Source organism: Semicossyphus pulcher, unplaced genomic scaffold (genome assembly GCF_022749685.1).
Source record: "Semicossyphus pulcher isolate SPU_LCO1_2020_fin unplaced genomic scaffold, fSemPul1.0.p SCAF_11, whole genome shotgun sequence".
Classification (NCBI taxonomy): domain Eukaryota; kingdom Metazoa; phylum Chordata; class Actinopteri; order Labriformes; family Labridae; genus Semicossyphus; species Semicossyphus pulcher.
Genome location: NW_027211615.1, coordinates 14,271,984 through 14,292,409, shown reverse-complemented (window position 1 = coordinate 14,292,409; position 20,426 = coordinate 14,271,984). Strand labels below are relative to the sequence as shown.

The 20,426-nt window shown below is 41.7% G+C and overlaps 1 protein-coding gene across 2 annotated transcripts in view; it reads right to left on the bottom strand.

Moving 5' to 3' along the window:
* Positions 1-379: 379 nt before the first annotated feature.
* Positions 380-20,426, bottom strand: part of LOC138585362 (low density lipoprotein receptor adapter protein 1) — a 49,378-nt gene continuing 29,331 nt past the window's right edge. The window contains exons 4-10 of one of the 2 annotated variants that reach the window (XM_069657675.1): positions 16,072-16,186; positions 15,638-15,710; positions 15,446-15,532; positions 12,397-12,524; positions 10,266-10,300; positions 6,729-6,757; positions 380-5,165 (exon numbers count right to left, since the gene is read on the bottom strand). In XM_069657675.1, the coding sequence (XP_069513776.1) occupies positions 5,119-5,165; positions 6,729-6,757; positions 10,266-10,300; positions 12,397-12,524; positions 15,446-15,532; positions 15,638-15,710; positions 16,072-16,186 (514 nt within the window). In that variant the 3' untranslated portion in view covers positions 380-5,118. The remainder of the gene's footprint in view (positions 5,166-6,728; positions 6,758-10,265; positions 10,301-12,396; positions 12,525-15,445; positions 15,533-15,637; positions 15,711-16,071; positions 16,187-20,426) is intronic. The other variant, XM_069657674.1, reaches the window with a different exon arrangement.

Here is a 20,426-nt window from a genome sequence, read left to right as displayed (position 1 = left end):
TTCGGATCGACCACACAGAGCGGCACGCTGTCAGAGAGAGAAACAGTATGGATTAGATGATATTGAAATGTTCTGAAAGGAGCGCGATGACTAAAACGCTGGCGCTCTGAAGTGTTTTGATTTTGTCTGCCTGTCTGCACAGTGAGCTGTGGCTGTTTCTCCTTCAAGATGATTCTCGTTATTCATCAACATCGTGGAGCAATACAGGATTAAAATGGATTCTCTAGAGAAAGACACATTGAAATCACGTTGTCTGGCAGTGCTGAAGGCCAAACTGCATCTTTATAATTAAACTGAGTGACAAAAGGAGCTCTGAGTTTGAAAACAGACACACATATCCAACAATACATAGATAATATAATTCCAGCTGAGTGCAGTGAACGTTTGGTACAAAGTCTTTTATTATGCATAAATATGTAACAAACCAGAACAGTTTCCAAATTCTGTACATTTTTATACACAGTTTAGGACGACTGCTTGTGGTTTCTACACAATATCACGACACTGTTGGAAACCCACTGATTGCATAGATAGAAAATAAGCACCTTCATTGAAAAAGTAAACCGATAGTGTAAACGTTAGTGGTGGATTTGAAGTGATGAAACCTCATGTGACATTTCTCCTCTTCTCCAGTTGAAGCCTCGGCTGTTTTCTGGCCTCAAACCCTCCCGGGCTCATTTGTATTCAGCGCACTCCGGGCTTGAATCGGCGTGTTGTACCTGCGAGTGCAGGTCTGTCACCCCCTCCCCACATGAAAAAACTCTCAGCTGCGCCAAAGAACCGAGACATGCTGGGAGTCTGATTGCTATATGTGAAGTACGAGACGCACAACTATAAGGAGCCTGTACGGTCCAGTAGACTGATTTGTGCCATAATATCACTTAAAGAGGGACTGATCAACTGTAATTTAAGATCCAGAGGGGTTCGGCTACGGAATCTAATTATGAAAACTAGAGATAGACCGATATGTTTTTTTCAGGGCCGATACCGATACCGATTATTAGTAGTCAAGGAGGCCGATAACCGATATTTGGAGCCGATATTCATTTGCAGTAAAAGTGAAAATATTGGCGTCAAAATTTTGAATAATACAAACTCCAACACTTAACTTTGAGCGTGAGCACTCTGCAGGCACAGCTTTCGCTGCTGATTGGCTGTTACCCGTGCCATGGCTCTGCGTGTAATCAATCAGTGCTGTGGGTGGGACAATGCTGGAGACAGAGTAGTGACTGCAGACAGAGAGGCGCGGCTGCATCAGAGCCAAAATAACCCAGTTTTAAATTGATCTCTTATCGGCCGTCGGATTAAAAAAAAAAAAAAAAAAGGCAGATGCTGATATGGGTCAAAATGCCAAATATCGGCGCCGATAATTGGCCCGGCCGATAATCGGTCTATCCCTAATGAAAACATGCGTCAACCTCCGAGTAGAAAAATGAAGCCCATGCGGAAGTGCGAAAAACTGCAGTTCTTCGAGTGGCCACTTGAGGCTCCAGAAACCAAGAAATAGCATTACAGCAGATGTGAAAATGCCCATTTTTACAGCAGAAATAAACATGTTTACAGACTGGTTCCAAAAACGGTTTGATATAAATAGCTAATTTTACTGTTCAAGATAACTGTACAGGGGGCCGGATCACTTGAGTGACAGGTGGATTCTGCTGGCTGTCTGCTAGACGTCAACACAGACACACAGGCACTGAGCTTAACTTCGCCTGTTTGTGTTGTTGGAGTTATTTATACAGTCTATGGTTGAAAACTATATGCAAGTGAAGTACCTTTAATATGTCTCTGTATTGGATTATAATGCAGCTTGATTTGCTTCAAAACTATCTAAAAATTGAAACTGAGCTCCTGGACGGCTGCCCGTCTCCAAACATCACTTGATAGCTCTGAATCAGCAGGTGTTCAGTATACACACATGAATCAATCAGTCAGTCAATGATGGAGCAGAGACAGGGAAAAAATGTGGTGAAAATCATCTCCACTCCTACGGAGAGAGGCCGGGAGAGAAAGGTAAGGCAAAAAACCAACACTGCATTTTGACCTTGAACTTCACAGCCAACAAAACAAGCGCCGGAGACTATTTATCATATCCAAACTGTGTCGAGCTTTCTTCCAAATATGCACCACAGCCGGTTTTTCTGCCAGTCACAGAAGAAACAATGCAATTAAGCTTCATGGCGTAACCCGATAAGCCATCCAATTATTCGGCAGCGGGTGTCATGACAACAACACAGAGCCCCCCTCCTCTGCTACCTCCCGCCGTCGCAATTATTGTCAGTCATGGTGCCGTGGAAACAGAGAGAAGGACCCTTCAGACAGACGGGGGCACAATATAATATCCTCTTGACGGTGAGCGTCGTCAGAGCGGAGGATAAAAATGATGCAAGTCTGAGGAGTAATTCAGCTATAAGGAGATTTAGGACAAAAAGGACCATACATCGCAGGGAGAAGAGGGAAATGTGAAGTGTGTCCATCGATGTAACTGCTGATTGAGAACATGTTCATACTGTACATGAGTTATTAATGCATATATAGAAAAAATAAAGCAATTCCTGCAGTATTTAAAACCACATACGATTACATTCGTCTAACCCTAATGCAAAACATACAAGCATCTACACACACACACACACACACACGTCTCAACAAGATCCATATCTATCTTCAACATCAACCTGTGTGAAGCCCTGATTCTACCAGTCCTACTTCATTTACAATATGCACACTTAAATGACACAGCTCTGACATTGAAAAAATACAGCGTATGGAAATAGCTTTCTTTACTCTAACAATAGTGTGGCCTTCATATACAGTCGTCTTCATCATTGCTATTCTCTAACAGGATCATCTCTATGTACAGTGACAGCTGGCTGGATGAGGAGGCGACAGGATGGAAAGCAGTCATTACAGTGTGGTTACATAAGATATGTGCGACAGTGAGACAGAAAGATTTGTTGTTGTGTTGAGAGATGAAGGTTGTGTTTTCTTAACATTGCAAACACCATCCATGTATACAATGGACATATCAAGCAAGCAAGTGCAAGGGTTATAAATTGTGATTACCGATTCATCCACATTTCTTTCAGTAGTTAGGTCGTCTTTTTTTTCTGGATTGAAGATTTTTAAAGGCAGACAAAGATTTCTTTTTTTACCTAAAAGCAGCACTACATTAATTTTACACACTAATTTCAGTTTGCTCATCATAAAAAGCCTTAATTTGCTGTCAAAAAAGTTTATATTTTCTTCCAAAGTCTGAAGAATTTACCCTGATGAGGTCATAGTGATGTCATCAGGGTTCTCTTGACCCGAAATCGGGGAGAGTGTGATTTGAATATGTGTGTTCACCAACCAGAAAGGTAGGGTCCAACAACAAGGTAGGGTCTGACATAATCAAGTTGCATTATGGGAAATGTAGCATCCAGTGTTTTTGTAGCAGGTGATGATATCATGGCTGCTGCAGCTTTAATTTATTACAATTTTATTTCCCAACTGTGTTAAAGTGAATCACTTAATTACCGTAGTACCCCTTTAAATGTCAAAGTGTAGTTCTTTGTCGAGTGCATTGCTGAAGGTACTTAAACTGTAGAACACTGAATGTCTTGCTTTTTTTCTTGACTGTATATATCTACTCTCATTGTACTGAATTGATGCCAAAATAGCCCCTGTGATAGGCGCTGCCATCTTGCGCTGGTGACGTAATTTAGAGCCAGGGTCTGCGCAGTAGAGATCCACCGCCGTAGCCACTTTATGGTTTGACTCATGTCCCATCTGTTAACATGGAGGAGGCGGCCTTTGTGACCTATACTACAGACAGTCAGCAGGGGGCGCTCAAGATATTTTTGCTTCACTTTTAGGGAGCTGTCATGTCGTCTATCTTTTTATACAGTCTATGCTTTAACCCCAGTTATGACCCAGAATAAAAAGAGCGACTGTAAATGTCTAACACGTGGAGCAAAGCTAATCTTTAAGGTTTGTTCTCGGCCTTTAAAGAGTTCAGGAACATGTAATGGTCTTGCTCAGCACGTAAAGTCGCTCAGGTGTCATGGCGATAGTCCGGAATTAACTATTGATCCCTCAACCACTGGTTAAATGACAACATATTCAAGCCTTTTCCATGCGAACTCATTTATGAGTGGAAAAAGGCTTAAAGATGTTTAAAGTCTATGATACACAAAGGAGTTTTTGTGTTGGGAATTTGTGTCCTTAAGAACTTTGCTCATGTATGTTTTATGATGATACAATTTTACATCGTACCTCACTGCGAATGTGACATGTAGAAATGTTTCTGAAACATTTCCTTGGGGTTGATTCGGGCCTTGTTTGAGACAAATTTATGTTGCAATCAAAAAAGATGCCACCTGGCTGCAGTTTGTGTGTGTAATCACCATATCACATTCTGTTTCATTGGTTAAATCAGCACATCAAACTGAACGTGTAATTCATCCAACATCATGAGTGAAGATTTGTCCTGTTTTTGGTGATGACTTCTAACACTGGACTTCTTCCAGAGACAGACAGATGTTACTCGCGGTTTCAGATGACAGCCTTATTTACACAACTTCTGGGACTTCTTGATGCTCAGAAAATCTTAATCAGGACTTAAAAGTTGAATCCATGTATTTAGCACTTCTATAAATTTAAGATGAAAGAAGAAATCCATCCCAGTTCCCTCTTGGAGTTGACAAATGCAGCTCCTTGCAGTGCTGTGTATCTCAGTGTGTGCTTCGTCTCTCATCCGGCAGTCTGTGGGAACTTGTAAAGGCTGCAGATGGATGGAGATGGCTGTTTACACTGAGTGCGGTGTTTGTGTTGACTGGCAGGCATTCACAGAAAAAGCCGTTTATAATATCAGGGTTTCCATTCTGGCTCCTCTGCAGCAGCCACAGAATATCAAACAGCCTCTCTGGTTCAGGTTGGTGCACCGGGGAGGGTGATACGTTCCCCTCTCTGCTCCAGTGTTGGATGCTGTTCTGTGATTTTTTTTTTTTTGTCAGTCTTTAGACCTGTGGGACGATTTCTGTCTAATTTCTGTGGTGCTGTAAGTCGCCGGTCCGTGTTATTCCAACTCATCGCTGCAGATAGACAAAAGGTTCTGACTGGAGAGCTCCTGGGGACTCAGAGCTGCATTGTCAGAGACGTGTTCGGAGCGGGACTTGGCCAGTCTGAGACACAAAGAGAGGAAAGTGAAGTAAGAGGAAGGGGATTCATATGATATGCACAGGTGAGAGAACAAAGGATGGACAGTAGCAAGGCCACAGGAGGAATGTGTTATTATGACTGACAGGGATGAACAAGTTTAAGGGGACTGTGAAGAGCCTTCAGTGGCTCACAGGTGCAAACAGAGACTTGGAAACTTTTGTTTTAAAGATTTGTTTCTGAAAAACCCAGAAGATTTAAAAATAAAATTTATAAATCTGTTTATAGTTTTTGTGGTTCATAAAAAAAACTTTCATTTTGGGTTGCCGGTTTAGCTCAGTGGTTAAATAGTCTGTCCCATATACAGAGGCTACTGTCCTCGTTGCGGCTGCCGCGGGTTCATCTCCCAACCTCGGTCCTTTGCAGCGTGTTGTACCCACTCTCTCTACCTTGTTTCCTACACCATCCAATGTCCTCTCTCTCTCTCTCTCAATAAACACATAGAAGGCCAAAAAAAAAAAAATACTTAGGTGCTTTTCCACAGCAGGAACTTTCCGCAGGAACCTTTGAGGAACTCAAATAGTAGAAACCAGGTACTACATTTAGTTCTGGGGTAATTGATTTCCACCATTAAAGTCCCTGCTTGGGGGGTAGTACTTTCCAAAGGTCCAGGAACTTTCAGGGCGGGGCCTGCAGCGCTGATCGTTTCTGATTGGTCGAGTATTCGCAGCATTTTATTTCACCCACCATGTTTGAAAGACTGCAGCTGCAAGCTCACTGTTATCATCGTTATCGATCAACTGTTATCAATGCAATAAAGCCCGATCAAACACAGCACAAGCTTAATCTCCTCCATGCTAACAGGCTAACTGTAGTGTCGCACAACTTATGATACCGGCCCGTTTGTCGTGTTTTATGGCGTCATCTTTGTTGTATGGCCTTCATCTTCTTCTTACTGCCACCTACTGGACTGGCGGTGTAGTGCAGTTACTTTTATTGCTTCTCTGTACTGCATTGGCCTGATTTGCAGAATCTTCCCGGGACTTTAGGCCGCTGTGGAAACGCAGACAACAACGGGCCACAGGAACAATTTAGTTCCTTGAGGAGAAGTTCCTGGAACTCAAAGTTCCTTGAAAAGCACCTTTTCTTTTGAGATAACAAGAGACTTATTTCATCCTTAACGCATTACTTTGGATCACATATTTAAAAGCAGCTTCTTAATAGTTGTAAATTGGGTAAATCAAAGTCCATCTTGTGCAACAAGTTTTCAGTATCAGGGCTGTTCAAAGGGCTGAAAATCTTGAACGTGGTTCGTACCACGGCCACAGAGGAGGCCCACAAATGTGTGCTTCCCCATTGAGCTGATGTCACAAAGAGGGGGTTCTGAGGACATGTCGGCTCATCACAAGAGCTTCAAGCTTGAGTACACATGATTTAGATGATGCCTTTTTTCTAGGGAAGTCTGGTTTAGTGTAAAAACAAAAAAAGTGGGGATGGCACTGCACGGGAATGAGAGGTTTTCTAAAAGGTCAGGCCTCATGCAACATGCAGAACCAACAATCAAACACCACGCTGCTCCTTTCACTTACCCGTGTCCATCTCCTCTACTTCCATGTTGCTGCAGTCCAGGTAAAAAGAAAGAGGAAATCATGACTACAGAACGCGATACAATTGTAAACATGTAATTATTTTAAAGCACTCTCTTAGTTCACAGAGAGACACTCACAGTCTCTCTCAAACAGACGCACTCAAAGCAGGTTAAAATGACAAAAAAAGAACTCATAACATTTAGATGAGGTTAAATTATTTAAGCACCTCAGAACAGAGACGGCAGTTACATAATCGTCCTCTTAACTCAAAGGTCCCCGTTCTTTAATACAAATCAAAGCGTTTAATTAAGTCTGTGTCAGTAGTTGTGAGAGCCGAGCCTCCGAATGAGTCATTTTCTACTTCTCTCACAATTAAAGGTCTAAACCCTGACCTGTGCTGAAAGGCTTCATTAATAAGGATTCGACTGAGGCTGGTCTGCCTGCTTCGGTTAGACGGCTTTAAAGCACTGCCAGCGCCCCCTAGAGGCTGAGCTGCTGTTTTAAAGAGCCACAGAGCAACAGACAGAAGAGCCATCTTATATATTGTGTTAAAAGCTTAATAAAAGGGACGAAGATCACAGCAGAGGGCAGGGAACAAAGACAATCAAGCTCACATGATAGCTTCTGGTACTTTTTGGCCCCTTTTTTGCAACCAAATACAATTTCTATTTCTATTTTCGTGCCTCATTTTTTAAAGTTTTCTCCTGTTTTCTCCCTCTACAGTGCATTTCAGCCCACTTCCGCTGATCTAAACGCTCTCCCAAATGTGTTACGCAACTCTGAAGAGGTGTGACAGCCGAGATGACGGCTCATTGTGATCCAGACTCTCCCATGTTTCACGACAAATCTCCTCCACTGTTCTCGCGCCGCGAAAGCAGAGCTCGACACCGGCTGACCTCTGCAGAGAAGTTCTGCTCGAACACGTCTGAATCGTTTAGCGTTTCCTCCAGCGTCGCAGATTTAAACTCTTTTCTAAGCGTTCCACCTCCCTCCGTTTGAAACCCATCCTCACTCTGACTCCAGGTCGGCGTTTCCTCATCCCTGCTGAGAGCATCCCGGGTGACGACCTGCCTTCCTCGTTTGATCTCCCTCCACGCTCAGCCGGCTTCCACACTCTGTATTTTTAATCTCTGCCTCTCATTTACTCGTTTGCTTTGACTAAAGCGTTTCGTGCTGCAAGCCAACATGCAGATCTACAAGCCGTAGGCAATACAAGCTAATGAGTAGCTTTCTCTTTAATGTGAGGGGCTCCATCCTGCCGCTGCTCTTCTCTCCTTGTGGAGGGATAAAGCAGCGCTGCAGGACACTTCCACATACATCAGCTGAACTGAGAAGCCAAGCAGAGCGCTCAGGCTCTCAATCAACTACCAGTTTGTACGTATCAAAAATAATCTACAACACAAATTATGACCTTCCTCTATGTGTCTATGTGTCAACAGTGATAGAGCGGAATAAGAGTTGTCTCCATCACACCTTCACGAGGTCAGACTCACACCGCTCTCTCTCTCTGCAGGCATCCAACGACCATGAAATGACAATTTCACAGACTGTCACACTTCTTAAAGAAAATGAAAGTGTTGCTTTGTAATCTCAGCTCGGTGAGAAGGTGTTGACGCTCTGTGGAGGAGCGGCGCTTCCTGCATCCTGACACTGTGCTTCCTGACAGCTCTGTCAGGTAGCGGTGGGGATCATGTCGGCGGTAAAGGAATGAACCGTCGGGTCTGTTTTCTGTGATGGTTCGAGAGCGACACAGTGACCTCGCAGGAGTTCAGGCTGCTTACTAGTTACAGATGGCTTCTTTAGTCAGTCAGCTTAGTGCCGATAGATGTGCATTCTGAAATATGACAGTATTTGGCACAGAATGAAATCTATCACTATCAGTAAATGTAAGTGGCCTAAGTGAATCACTTAAATATCGATCAGTTTTTACTACTTAATTTGATGCTTTTTAGTTTCTCCTCTTGCAAATTGCCTTTTTAAACCTCCTTGGCTGACTCTTAGAAAATGAAACATTCATTCTGCCTTAGCTCTATTATTAGCTTACAGCGAAAAGACATGACAAAAGTAAATTAACCATAAAGTGGATAAGATCAAACAAGAACAGTGGCTGGTATAGTACAAAAAGCTGTCTCCTCACACACACTGACACAATCACTTACTCTCATGAGCTCTGACACTCCTCAGAGCGATTAAAGAAACCCAGAATAGTATTTTTAGAGCTGAGAGGAATCTTAATGAGATTAGTTTGTCATTAATCATCGTGGTAAAGGCTAAAAATGAGAACTTAGCACAGAACGTAATGAAGGTCTATAACTGGGTGGTTAAAATGTATTCATAGAAATGACACAAACACTATATTATGAGCAGATATAGATCAAAGTAACCTCACTGCTCCTATAACGGGAATGTGACGTCTCATCTTTTTTTAACTGTATGCCTCTGACCCCCGGGGTCGTGAGACTCATCAGCATCAGAGGGTAAGAGAGACTTCAAGTATAGGCGGGGAAAAAAAGGCGCAGTTATCTGCAGATGATGCTTTAATATATTATTCATATTTTTTGTTCTGTTTTTCATGTAAGTGATCCACTTGGTTATTAAATGTGTAACAGAGTATGAAAGGAAATAATAAAGGGTTGATTTAAAAGAGATGGCTGTTTTTTTATGTAGAGTGTTTTCTCCATCACCAACAATAAAAAACAATCTATTTAACTATTTACATGTTACAACAGAAAACAATTGAATGCAACATTTCAGCCAAATCAATTCAGTCAAAACTGAGCTATTGTATTAAAGTACTTTCACTTCACATGACGTCACATCCAGCTCCTTGAAATGACCATGTTTCTGCTTTAATGAGATCTGACAGCTGTTTGACTTTGATGCTGCTTTGTATTATTCAGAGAGCTTTACATCTCCGACAGTTACACAGCTGTTTGTTGAAGTTAAAAGGAAGCACACTTTAGATCAACCTACAGACTTGAGTATGCTGGGAAAACAACTGTACCAGCAGCTTTGTTTAGTATTATTTTCTGTTTCTTCTTTCTACGGCTGAGGGCTGAAAAATTACATCAATTTTTGAATTGTAAATAAGAGTTTTCAAACACTAAATTAGGTTAGCACACAACCAATACAGACATTCTGTCTACATGAGGTCTTTGTCTCGGTTGCAGTGACGTCCTTTTGCATGACGCTACCAGAGAAAAGGAGCCGGCTGCATGTCCCTGTCTGTGTCTGTTTGTGTGTGTAAATTTCAATAACAATTTGTGTCAGTCAAAGTGTCCAATAAAGGTTTTAATATTTAAAGTAGTCTGAAAGGTTTCTGACAGCTGTCCATCATCGCCAGAGAAACTGTCAGGCCTAAAAATAGCTCGACAGCATCCAAAAGGATTTATTTTGTTTTAAAAATGGATTCAAACTTAAATATTTTCCCAAAATAAACCAAATGGATGAAACCATTTCAAGCATTAAGTTGTGTAAGAACACAATAATGTCCTTTAATATAATAGAATAACGTTTCCCAGCGTATGTAAAGGTTACCTTGAGAAAGCATCATCGAATCCATCCTCCACGTCCTGTTGGAACATAAACAATATGAATCAATACGCGCATAGATTACTTCAATTTAATCTACATCACAATGCTGCTGCTTCTGTGCAACTTCACTGAGTCAGCTGTTTGTCATAATGTAATTATCCAAGTCTATTCATGAGCCAAAGAATCAAATATCGTAAAATGCAGATGTGATGTTGTAGATTTTTGGAAGTTTGGAAAATGATGAATGAGGATAAATGTTTGCATACAATTTGGATACAGTTTCCCTGTTGTAGTTTTAGGAAAAGTCAAGCAATCAAACCAATTTCATCTTGCATTTTTGTAATTATTGAAATACTGATAAAATAAGTATCACTACGATCAGTTATTACTGTAATAAACATCACATTTAACCCGGAGTGACGCAAACGTGAAAGGAACAGTAAGACAGGGAAGTATTAAAGTTCAGGCTGGACAAGCTCATAAAGTCTGAACTCAATTAAAACAATATTTTTCTAAATTTGAGAAATAATCCGGAATAAGACGTTTCAAATGAACTCAGAAGAATCAGTGTGTGGGAAACAGATTCTAATGAATCTGCTGTCACCTAGTGTTCGGGCTCTGTAAGTGAACATGAGGCTGGTGACTGATGAGAGTCTGCAGCGTCAACTTTAAAATGGTTAACTACATGGAACCGCCCAGATTATAGTGAAATACATACTGGAATAAAATAATCCCCTTTTTAAGAATAGAATATTAAGATATTGAAGAAAAATAACCATACTACCACTCTTTGATAATGACATCACGTAAATTTGCCTAGTGACAGCATTTTGCTGCATCAGGTTTAATATGTTTGTTTAGAGGACTTTACAGCATGGCACACTGTCATGTATAAGCAGTACTTTGGCTCATTGTGAAAGTCATGCATCATTCAGTTAACAAATGAATAAGTAAATACATAAATAGCACGAGGTAACTAGTTGAATGCTGAAAATAAATAAAGCGCTATTTTCAGTGTTCAACTAGTTGACTAGTGCTGTTTATTATATATGCGTGTGTATTAAACACACACACACACACACACGCACACACACACAATGATATGTTGAGGCTTATTTGTCAAACATCTGTTTTAACACTTAATGGACACATTGATCGACACAAAGCCAGCACAAGGACTTATTGAAATACCTAAAAATCCCACAACTTGTTCTAGTATGTTTTGATGCTTTTTTCTCTTAATAGTAAACAATATCAGCTGCAGACCATAGACTGTATAAAAAGATGGATGACATGACAGCTCCCTAAAAGTGAAGCCAAAACATTTTGAGCGCCCCCTGCTGACTGGCTGCAGTATAGGTCATAAAGCCCGCCTCCTCCATGATAACAGATGGGACATGGGTCAAACTATAAAATCAAAATACACGCCTGATAAATGTTTCTCAAACATGGTTTCTGTCATTATAGTTAGTTCTTATCATGCTGATTTACGTCCAAGTGTTCATTTTTCCAAGTTTATTTTTAATTAGTTATTTGATGCTGTCAAAATGATGATTGACAGCTCTGTTGACAAATTCGACTCCTGCAGCCGATCAGTTCCGTGTGGGCAGAGCGGAGGACGATCCGCGAGTGGAAACGTAACTAAAACAATCACTACAGTCATTGAAGTTTACATACCTGTGAACGTTAACCTCAGACCAACACAGAGGAGCTGTTCTGTTGTTAAACACGCTGGCGTGCGGGATCCTTGCTGTTTTTCGGTAAGTTAAGTGTGTGTTTGGGTTAGTGGAAGTGGCTACAGCCGCTTCACTCGCCGACCTCTACTGCGGAGACTCTGGCTCTATATGACGTAACCATCGCAAGATGGCAGCACCTATCGCACGGGCTATTTTGGCATCAATTTCGTAGAATGGGAGCAGATGGAGACGCGTTGTCCATCTATATATACAGTCATTGCTGCAGACATACAGATTGTAATGAAAGGATAAAGACAAAGATGACAAGTTGTCAATATGAGCAGAAACACAAGTCTTAATTAACCGATGCGAAAAGGTTGGCAGCCCTTTATATATATATTTCTGTGCAGTGAGGTTTACCTATTTAACATGTAGGGGGGAAAGTGTGTGTGACTTACCCAAGAGTCGTGTTTGATTGGTCGCCTTCGAGTCGGGTTACTGCGAGGTGAGGGCGAGCTGAGTGAGGCGGAGAAGAAGGGCCTCCGCAGCTTCTCCTCCATCCCAGGCGGCTTGTGTACCTCTGGATCTAAAGGGGGGGGGGGGGGGGGGGGGGGCAGGTACGGACGAGGAGTTGACAGGCGGGTAAAGAGAAAGAGAAGAGAGAAGTAAACAGGAGGCGAGACAGAAAGGAGAAATCCGTGGAACTTCAGCCTGTGGCACTCTCAGCTTCCTCTGCAACAGGCAGAATTTAAATCATCTCTGTAAAAACTTTCAGCCGTCTCGCTCCGAGTTACTCCTGAGCTCCTTGAGGCTTTCACATCACATTTTCTCTCTGTCCTCGGGCCACCACCACAAGAAGTGGAGCAGAGTTTAATTGAGAGAAGCTGGAAAAGCCAGCTATTAACTAACAACAAACTGAAGGGATGATTAAGCCTCATTTCGTGGTCCCTTTGACCCCCTGGGGGGCGGAAAACATTTTGACCTATAAATGTCACGGCCACTGGAGGTACTTAAAAACCTACTGCTCCCCTGAATGACTAATGAGCGGTGTATAATTGGGTGATTTGTCCTCCTGGTGATTGACGGCAGTTAAATTTGTGAGAGAGGGTTCAGTGTCAAACTACAAAATTACATATCTCTCTGTCGTGTGCACACTACGACTGACAAAGGTCATTTCAGAGTCATTATGCAGAGGAATACAGAAGCATTTCATCACAGCTGAAACTGTTGGGTTTGTGAGGGTTATTAAGTCTGGAGGAATTTGGTGCAAAGAAGATGCAAGTACTTACTCTGCATCTAATTACTGCCTCATTCCAGTGACTGAAACATTATTAGATTTGTCATTTTCACACTATTAATTACATCGTTGTAATCATGTCAGTTTCTGTCTCTCCAGCTGTATACAGTATGAGATTACATAATGTTTATCCCATATAAAAAGATGGACGACATGACAGCTTCCTAAAAGTGAAGCCAAAACATCTCTATCGCCCCCTGCTGACTGGCTGCAGTATAGGTCATAAAGCCCGCCTCCTCCATGTTAACAGATGGGACATGAGTCAAACTATAAAATCAAAATACACGCCTGATAAATGTTTCTCAAACATGGTTTCTGTCATTATAGTTAGTTCTTATCATGCTGATTTACGTCCAAGTGTTTATTTTTCTGACAAGTTTATTTTTAATTAGTTATTTGATGCTGTCAAAATGATGATTGACAGCTCTGTTGACAAATTAGGCTCCTGCTCTCAATCAGTTCCGGGTGAGCAGAGCGGAGGACGACCCCCAAGTGGAAACGTAACTAAAACAATCACTACAGTCATTGAAGTTTCCATACCTGTGAAGGTAAACCTCAGACCAACACAGAGAAGCTGTTCCGCTGTTAAACACGCCGGCGTGCGGGATCCTTGCTGTTTTTTAAATTAAATTAAGTGTGTGTTTGGGTTAGCTGAAGTGGCTACTGCCGCTTCACTCGCCGATCTCTACTGCGCAGTCTCTGGCTCCGTATGACGTCACCATCGCAAGATGGCAGCGCCTGTCACGGGGGCTATTTTGGCATCAATTACGTACAATGGGAGCAGATGGAGACGCGTTGTCCATCTATATATACAGTCATTGGTAAAAACACACACTGGGGTAACTTTACGCCGGCGTTGCTTGGTGCAACGTAAAATGGCAAAGGTGGCATGATTACTTCATTATGGTCCTGAGGCGGATCCACAGTGTAAAAAGGGCTGTAGACAGTTGTTAGGACCTCACACACAGAGGGTGTAGAATGTAAAACAAGCCTGAATGACTGACAGCTTAAGAGGAAATCAACATAAGAATTTAATGAATTGTGATATAAAAGTTGGAAGTTGTTTATTCACAGAGAAATATACCTCCCAGTTAGCTTAGTGGGGCTAATTAGCTGCTAATTACTCCCTCCTCTCTGGTATTAATCAAAAAGCACTCTCTCGCCTCCAACTAGTGCAGAACGCAGCAGCTCAGCTTCTTTCTTGTTGTAACAGACGACACCACATCACATTTTACTGATCACTTTTAAAGCACGTATGGGTCTGGCTTTAGGCTACACAGCAGAATCGTTGACACCTTATGGGCCCGCCTGCAGCCTAGATCCTCAGGTGGAGCCCCTCTGCTTTTTCCAAGGTCGATGGCTTAAATCTAAAGGAGAGGTGCGTTTGCCATCAGGGCCCCTCGGCTTCGGAACGAGCTGCCTGAAGAGATAAGGCTCGCAGAATGAGTGACATCTTTTAAATCTCTTCCTGAAACTTACTTTATGTGATGTCATGAATGTGTTTTTGTTTTCTTTTTTCTTTTTTCTTTATTAATTCTTAATTATTAATTTTCCCACAGAACCAGGTCAGGAGGAAACACTTGCTCACTGATTGATTGTAGCAGCTACATTGAGTGCGTTTACAGTCTCAGTGTGAGGCTCGGTGACGGGACATAAACCGATTGTGTGTGGATAGAAAATGCATCATGTTAAATTATTCTGTACAAGAAGTGTGCGTTGGCTCTTTAAGTGGCCTGTGTGGCTGATAAATGATGCATATTATATCCTCTAGTGAGTGATGCTTCTCCTGCTGACACTGCAGCCTCCTAATAATAATGTAGAAGAATAAAACACAGTGTCTGGTTAACTTTGAGATCAGACGTCTGTCAGAGTGTGATGTAAAAAAAAATTTTTTAAAGGGTGACTGCCTAAAACAATTGTTTGCTTTAGTTTTAAATACTGCAGCAGTGGTCTTGCAATGCACGGCTGGGTTTAATATGGATTGTTCGTTAACAGGAAAGCCATCTATTTAGTGAGAGCTAAAGGGAACAGAAAACAAATGTCAAACCTTTACCTCGATTCACCTAAAGCACGATAAGGTTCATTTAACTGTGTGCTTCTTTAATAGGAAGCATGCTAAACATAAAGTCTGCATTCACATTAGCTAACAGTCAAAGATTAACCCAACTGAGTTGAAGTAATGATCAGAAAGACACACGGAAGTCACAAACCTGCAGGAACACACTGAGAGTCTGTCGTCTCTGTCTGCCCGTTGTTTGCCGCGCAGGAACAGCAGGTCCTCGCCCTCTTGCTTTTGTCTGCAGACACAGACACAAAAGACAATTTACATGACAAAACCTGAGCAAAACTAAAAGGTTCCCTCTGTGTTGTTCTGTCACCTTCCCTTTGTTCAGTGAACTCACCTTCCTGAGCAATCTCCCACAGATCGAGAGCTACTTTAAAGGCCTGAGCTACTGTTAGCGTCACAGCCTGAGCCTGGAGAACAAAAACAGAGACAAAGAATAACAATAATAAAAATATGAAATATAAAACATAACCAATAGTTTGCCTTAACATTTTTAGACTGATTATTTATCCATCCATGACCATACTGAGGTGTACAAATGCGCAGTAAACAGAGCAGACTAGTGAACTTTGACGTCACCTGCCACAAGATGGAGCCACACACCATCTCCTTTAATGCTACCTGCTGTTAAACCACTCATTCTACTGTCTGTACTCAGTGCAAAACAAACTGACCTTATGACCTGCTTAAATCTAAAACCATGTATTACATTTACATTTACAAAGAATATACAGATATAGAACAACATATGCAACGTTTTTGCACACGTACAATCTTCTTCTTCTGGCAGAGATATGCGTGGCACTCCAGCGTCTCGTTGAACTGACTCTGCGAGACGTACGCGAAGACTTTGTCCTGAGTTTTATCCGCTGTGCAGTACGAGATTCTGCAAAAGAAGAGAGAAATAAACAAACATTAACGCACTTAAATAACACAACAGACATAATTGAATTTACGATGATGAACGAGCAATTGCAGCAAACAGGAAGCAACTAATGTCCCGAGTGTCTTCAGGCAAACATCCTACGAGCATGCAGGACAAACTCTGCATTAGCTGCTCAATCTAAACTCATATATCAAAGTAAGCTACACTGCATACACGTCAGTACGGGCCACAACTTTTCAACCCTCCATCTTTTGCATATGCATCAGCAAACCAATCATGGTAGGATGAAAGCAGCGGTTATGAATATTATGCTGATGAAGTCCCACAGCTGGGGACGGTGGAGCCACACTGACATCCACGAGAGATGCTTGAAGCGGTGACCGGGCTCTTCAGAGCTTTGTGTTTGGGAATAAAGCAGGTGTTTTATGCAGAAATTAAGTCAGATGCTGACACAATGTTGCTTTGTGGACTTGAGGTTTTACATAGATGGTCAGTTGAGCCTGAAACTTTCAGCTAAGTGTAAAGATTTAGGAGGAGAGTGACTGAGGGTTGAGGATGTAAATTAGCATTCATGCTAACGCTGGCATGTTTACATCCTCTGTATTCATACTGATGTTCCTTTACGTGCTCTGTCCCTTTAAAAACATATAAACTAACTTGTGATTTAGGCTATGCTAACTCTTAAATTCTCTGGATTCAAGTAGTCTAATGTGTCTCTTTAGAACGTCGAAAACTACAAAAACAAAGTTGAAACAGCTGGAAATCAGTCACGTAAAATATTGCTCCTCCTGTTGAAAGATGAGAATTTCTCGCGTCTGTGGGAAATAAGAAATCTTGAGTCGCGAATCGATCCCCGCTGTGACTTCAAAGCACTTGAGTCCTCATTCCCCACAGTCACACTGAATCTCACCTGGATCTCATTTCTGCTTCACGAAATCCGAATGTCTGCCATCCATGACCCGTTATTTTCAACGGTTATCTAAAACCAATCTAGACAAAGTCCGCCGCCCGCAGCAGCTCGTATGGGCTCAATGAAGCGACGGACACAGATTGGGTGGATTTGTCCTGCTGGATTTTATGCAGACTGTTAGAAGCCGTATCGATCGGGAGTCGGCCTGCGCGTCCGGGTGAGGCTGTTACCTGAACCAGCGGAGCACGTCATGTTTGTGGCTTTAAATAGACGTGTAAATGAGCCGCAGTGAGCGATGAGCTTGACCTTTGTCACTCTAATTAAACACACAACCTTTAATATGAGCAGAACAAGGAGGAGATAGGGTGCTTTGACTTACTTACAATGCCTGCTTCCTAAACTACTGTTAAGCTTATTTTTCTCTGATTAAAACACATCAAATAACCCTGCAAAAATTAGACTTCCATACTTCTACACTACAGCAGTCAGCGTTGTGTGGATGAGTAAGTCATCATTACAGCACACTTTCACACCGCATAAAAAAGGGATCTGCAGCTGGCAGCCGCTCATCCTCTGCCCCTCTTCAAAAAGAAACTCTAAAAATGGACTAATTTATTCGGTCAAACAACAAGCCTGAAACCAGCAGCCCTTCTATTTCCCTCTCAGATTGTTTGCTGTTTTGCACCACTGATGCGTGACCCACATTGTAATGCCCCTGACACCCAGCTCTGTATTCCCCCCTCTCTCTCCCCAGTGCTACAACTTATATTTGGACCTTAATTGCAGGAAAATGAGGGGAGAAAAAGTTGAAAGGGTTGACCTATTAAAGTTTGGAAAACAAGAGTGATGTAATCAAGAGCTCGATATAAACTTAATTATCATCTTATTGAGAATTTTTCTTCTTTCTGCCTATTAAGTTTGGTGCAACCTGAATGTGACTTATTTCTGTGGACTTTTCTGGTGTAATCCTGCACTGATTTGCACTCTTTGAACTTGTTTTCCAACAATATTAATTATTGCATAAATTATTATAATGAAGTAATGCATTAGATGCTGCACAATAGTTATACTGTTGCATTGGTAGCTCTTTAATTGTAGCATCTTTATCGAAATTAAATTAATAATCTTGAAGATTTTCATTTAAATAAATGTCTGTTCTATCGCTGAATGAGGTAACACAATGTGATTGAGCCTATGGCTCACTGATGAAAGCCTTTGCATTTGCAGTATATAGTATTATTACAGACTGGGTGTCTGGTGCGACTTTCGAAGAAAAAATCTCAAGCGGTACCCAGTTACTGGCACGTTTTCTATCACCCAGCAGTGGTTGGTCTGCCAGAGAGGGTAGGCGGAGCTAAGCGGCTGCTTTTCCACTCTCTGTAAGTGTTGCGAGTAAACAGTAATCTACTACGGCTGAATAAACAAAGAAAAGATCGATGACTACAGATACAACTTCAACAATAAGTGAAAATCCAAAGAAAAAGAAACAAATTCGTCGCTCAGATGAAGGCAAACAATCTAAAGAGGAAAACGACCAACAGAGAGGAAAATCAAGAGTTACAACCGGAGCCAACTGTGGACGTCACACATGAGACACTGTCTGGATATCTGGGAAGTGTGCTCCCGCAATTACCGTTTATCGCCATACGGTCAGAAAAATAGTGCAGCAGATACTAAGACTGAAAACACAGTCAAAGTCTGGGAATCAGCTGACTCCTCCGTCTTATCACATGTTGAAGTGGAGAGAAACCAAATAGAAGTTCTGAGAGTTTTACAAATGCTTTCCAACAAAAAACATTGTTCGTTGTCTTCAATATTTTGTTAGATTTCCCAGCACATTCAGCTGGAAGCAGAAGCAAAGTAGGCAAATAGGTCAGCGCACATACAGTGCCTGTGGGGACGAAATATCAGCAGACATCTATAAAAATCACTTTTACACTGAACTGCGGTCAAGATTACACGGTGATAGCGAACAAGGAAATAATGACATTTGCATCCTGTTTGTTATCAACAGGAAAAGTTTCACACATCATGAGAATCATAAAATGTGTTCCTCATACTTTGGCATCATGTGGCAACAGACGTCTCATCGGAGTGAATACACATTTCAGATTGAATTTTCCGGCAAACACACACAAGCTTTTTCCTTGATTTCCACTATGGAGTGTTTTATGAGCGCGCTCGTGTGTGTGTGTGTGTGTGTGTGTGTGTGTGTGTGTGTGAACAAAGAGCTCTTGAAAATGCTTGTGTTTGCAGATTTGACTCATCATAACACAATAGGTACAGAAAAATTAATTACTAGCACCGACGTGCCACACAATGGATCATATTCACAAGATAAGCGTCGAGCTTGAAACAACAAGAGAACAAAAAAATAATTGACAGCATCGCGCTGTTTTCTCTAAGCTTGAACAACAGAGGCTGAGCTGTCAGTCTGCATCATATCTCCAAAGGGGCTCTGTGGACCGCAAGCCTTTGATCTCCTCCCGGTGTCGAGCACCGCTGTTTGCGCGGCGGCGAGGGAATATCAATGGAAATATTTAAATATTTACAGTACAAAGCCCGGATAGAAGTTCATACATCAAAGCTTCTGTGTACACTGAATAAAGCAGGTATGGTGTTGAACAATGCGCTACTTTTGTCCAACTTTTTACCCGACATAAGAGCGATAACGTAAAAAAAAGCAGCATCAAGATGTTCAGCGAATTCAAACAAGCAGAAGACGGCTAAATGTTTTCATGAATGTTCAAACACACGGTTTAAGAATCTGACACATCTGACAGATCTAACAATGTGTCAGGACATGGTGCATCATTACCAGGTGGACTGTCAGTTATCTTTCAGCTCAGCGTGTTTCTCTGATTGATATGCTGGTCGACTCGGAGAGCTCCTGTCAGAATATGAATCAGTAACACCAGTCCAGATGGAGCCGAACACCTCCGAGTGTGCAGCTCATCTACAGATGCAAGTATCGCTGTGTGAATCATTATTGAGAAATAAGAATACTAGGGATAATTAAATCAGCATATTTGCATCAGTTAACACAAGCATTTTGTTTACACAAGTACAAGCCTACAGTGTTTTACACAATGATGGATGATGCGTCTCCATCTGCCCTCATTGTAGGAAATTAAAATTAGAAGATTATTCTGACATTTTGGGAATACACTTATGTCCTGCAGCTGAAATTAGATGAGACAATACCACTCTCTTCTCTATTCATGGAGCTAGTGTAAGGGGACAGTTAGCGTAGCATATAAACTGTAAGCAAGGGGAAACAGCTAGTAAAAAAAAGCTTCTTCTAAGGCCCCGATCAGACAGAGCGTGTTT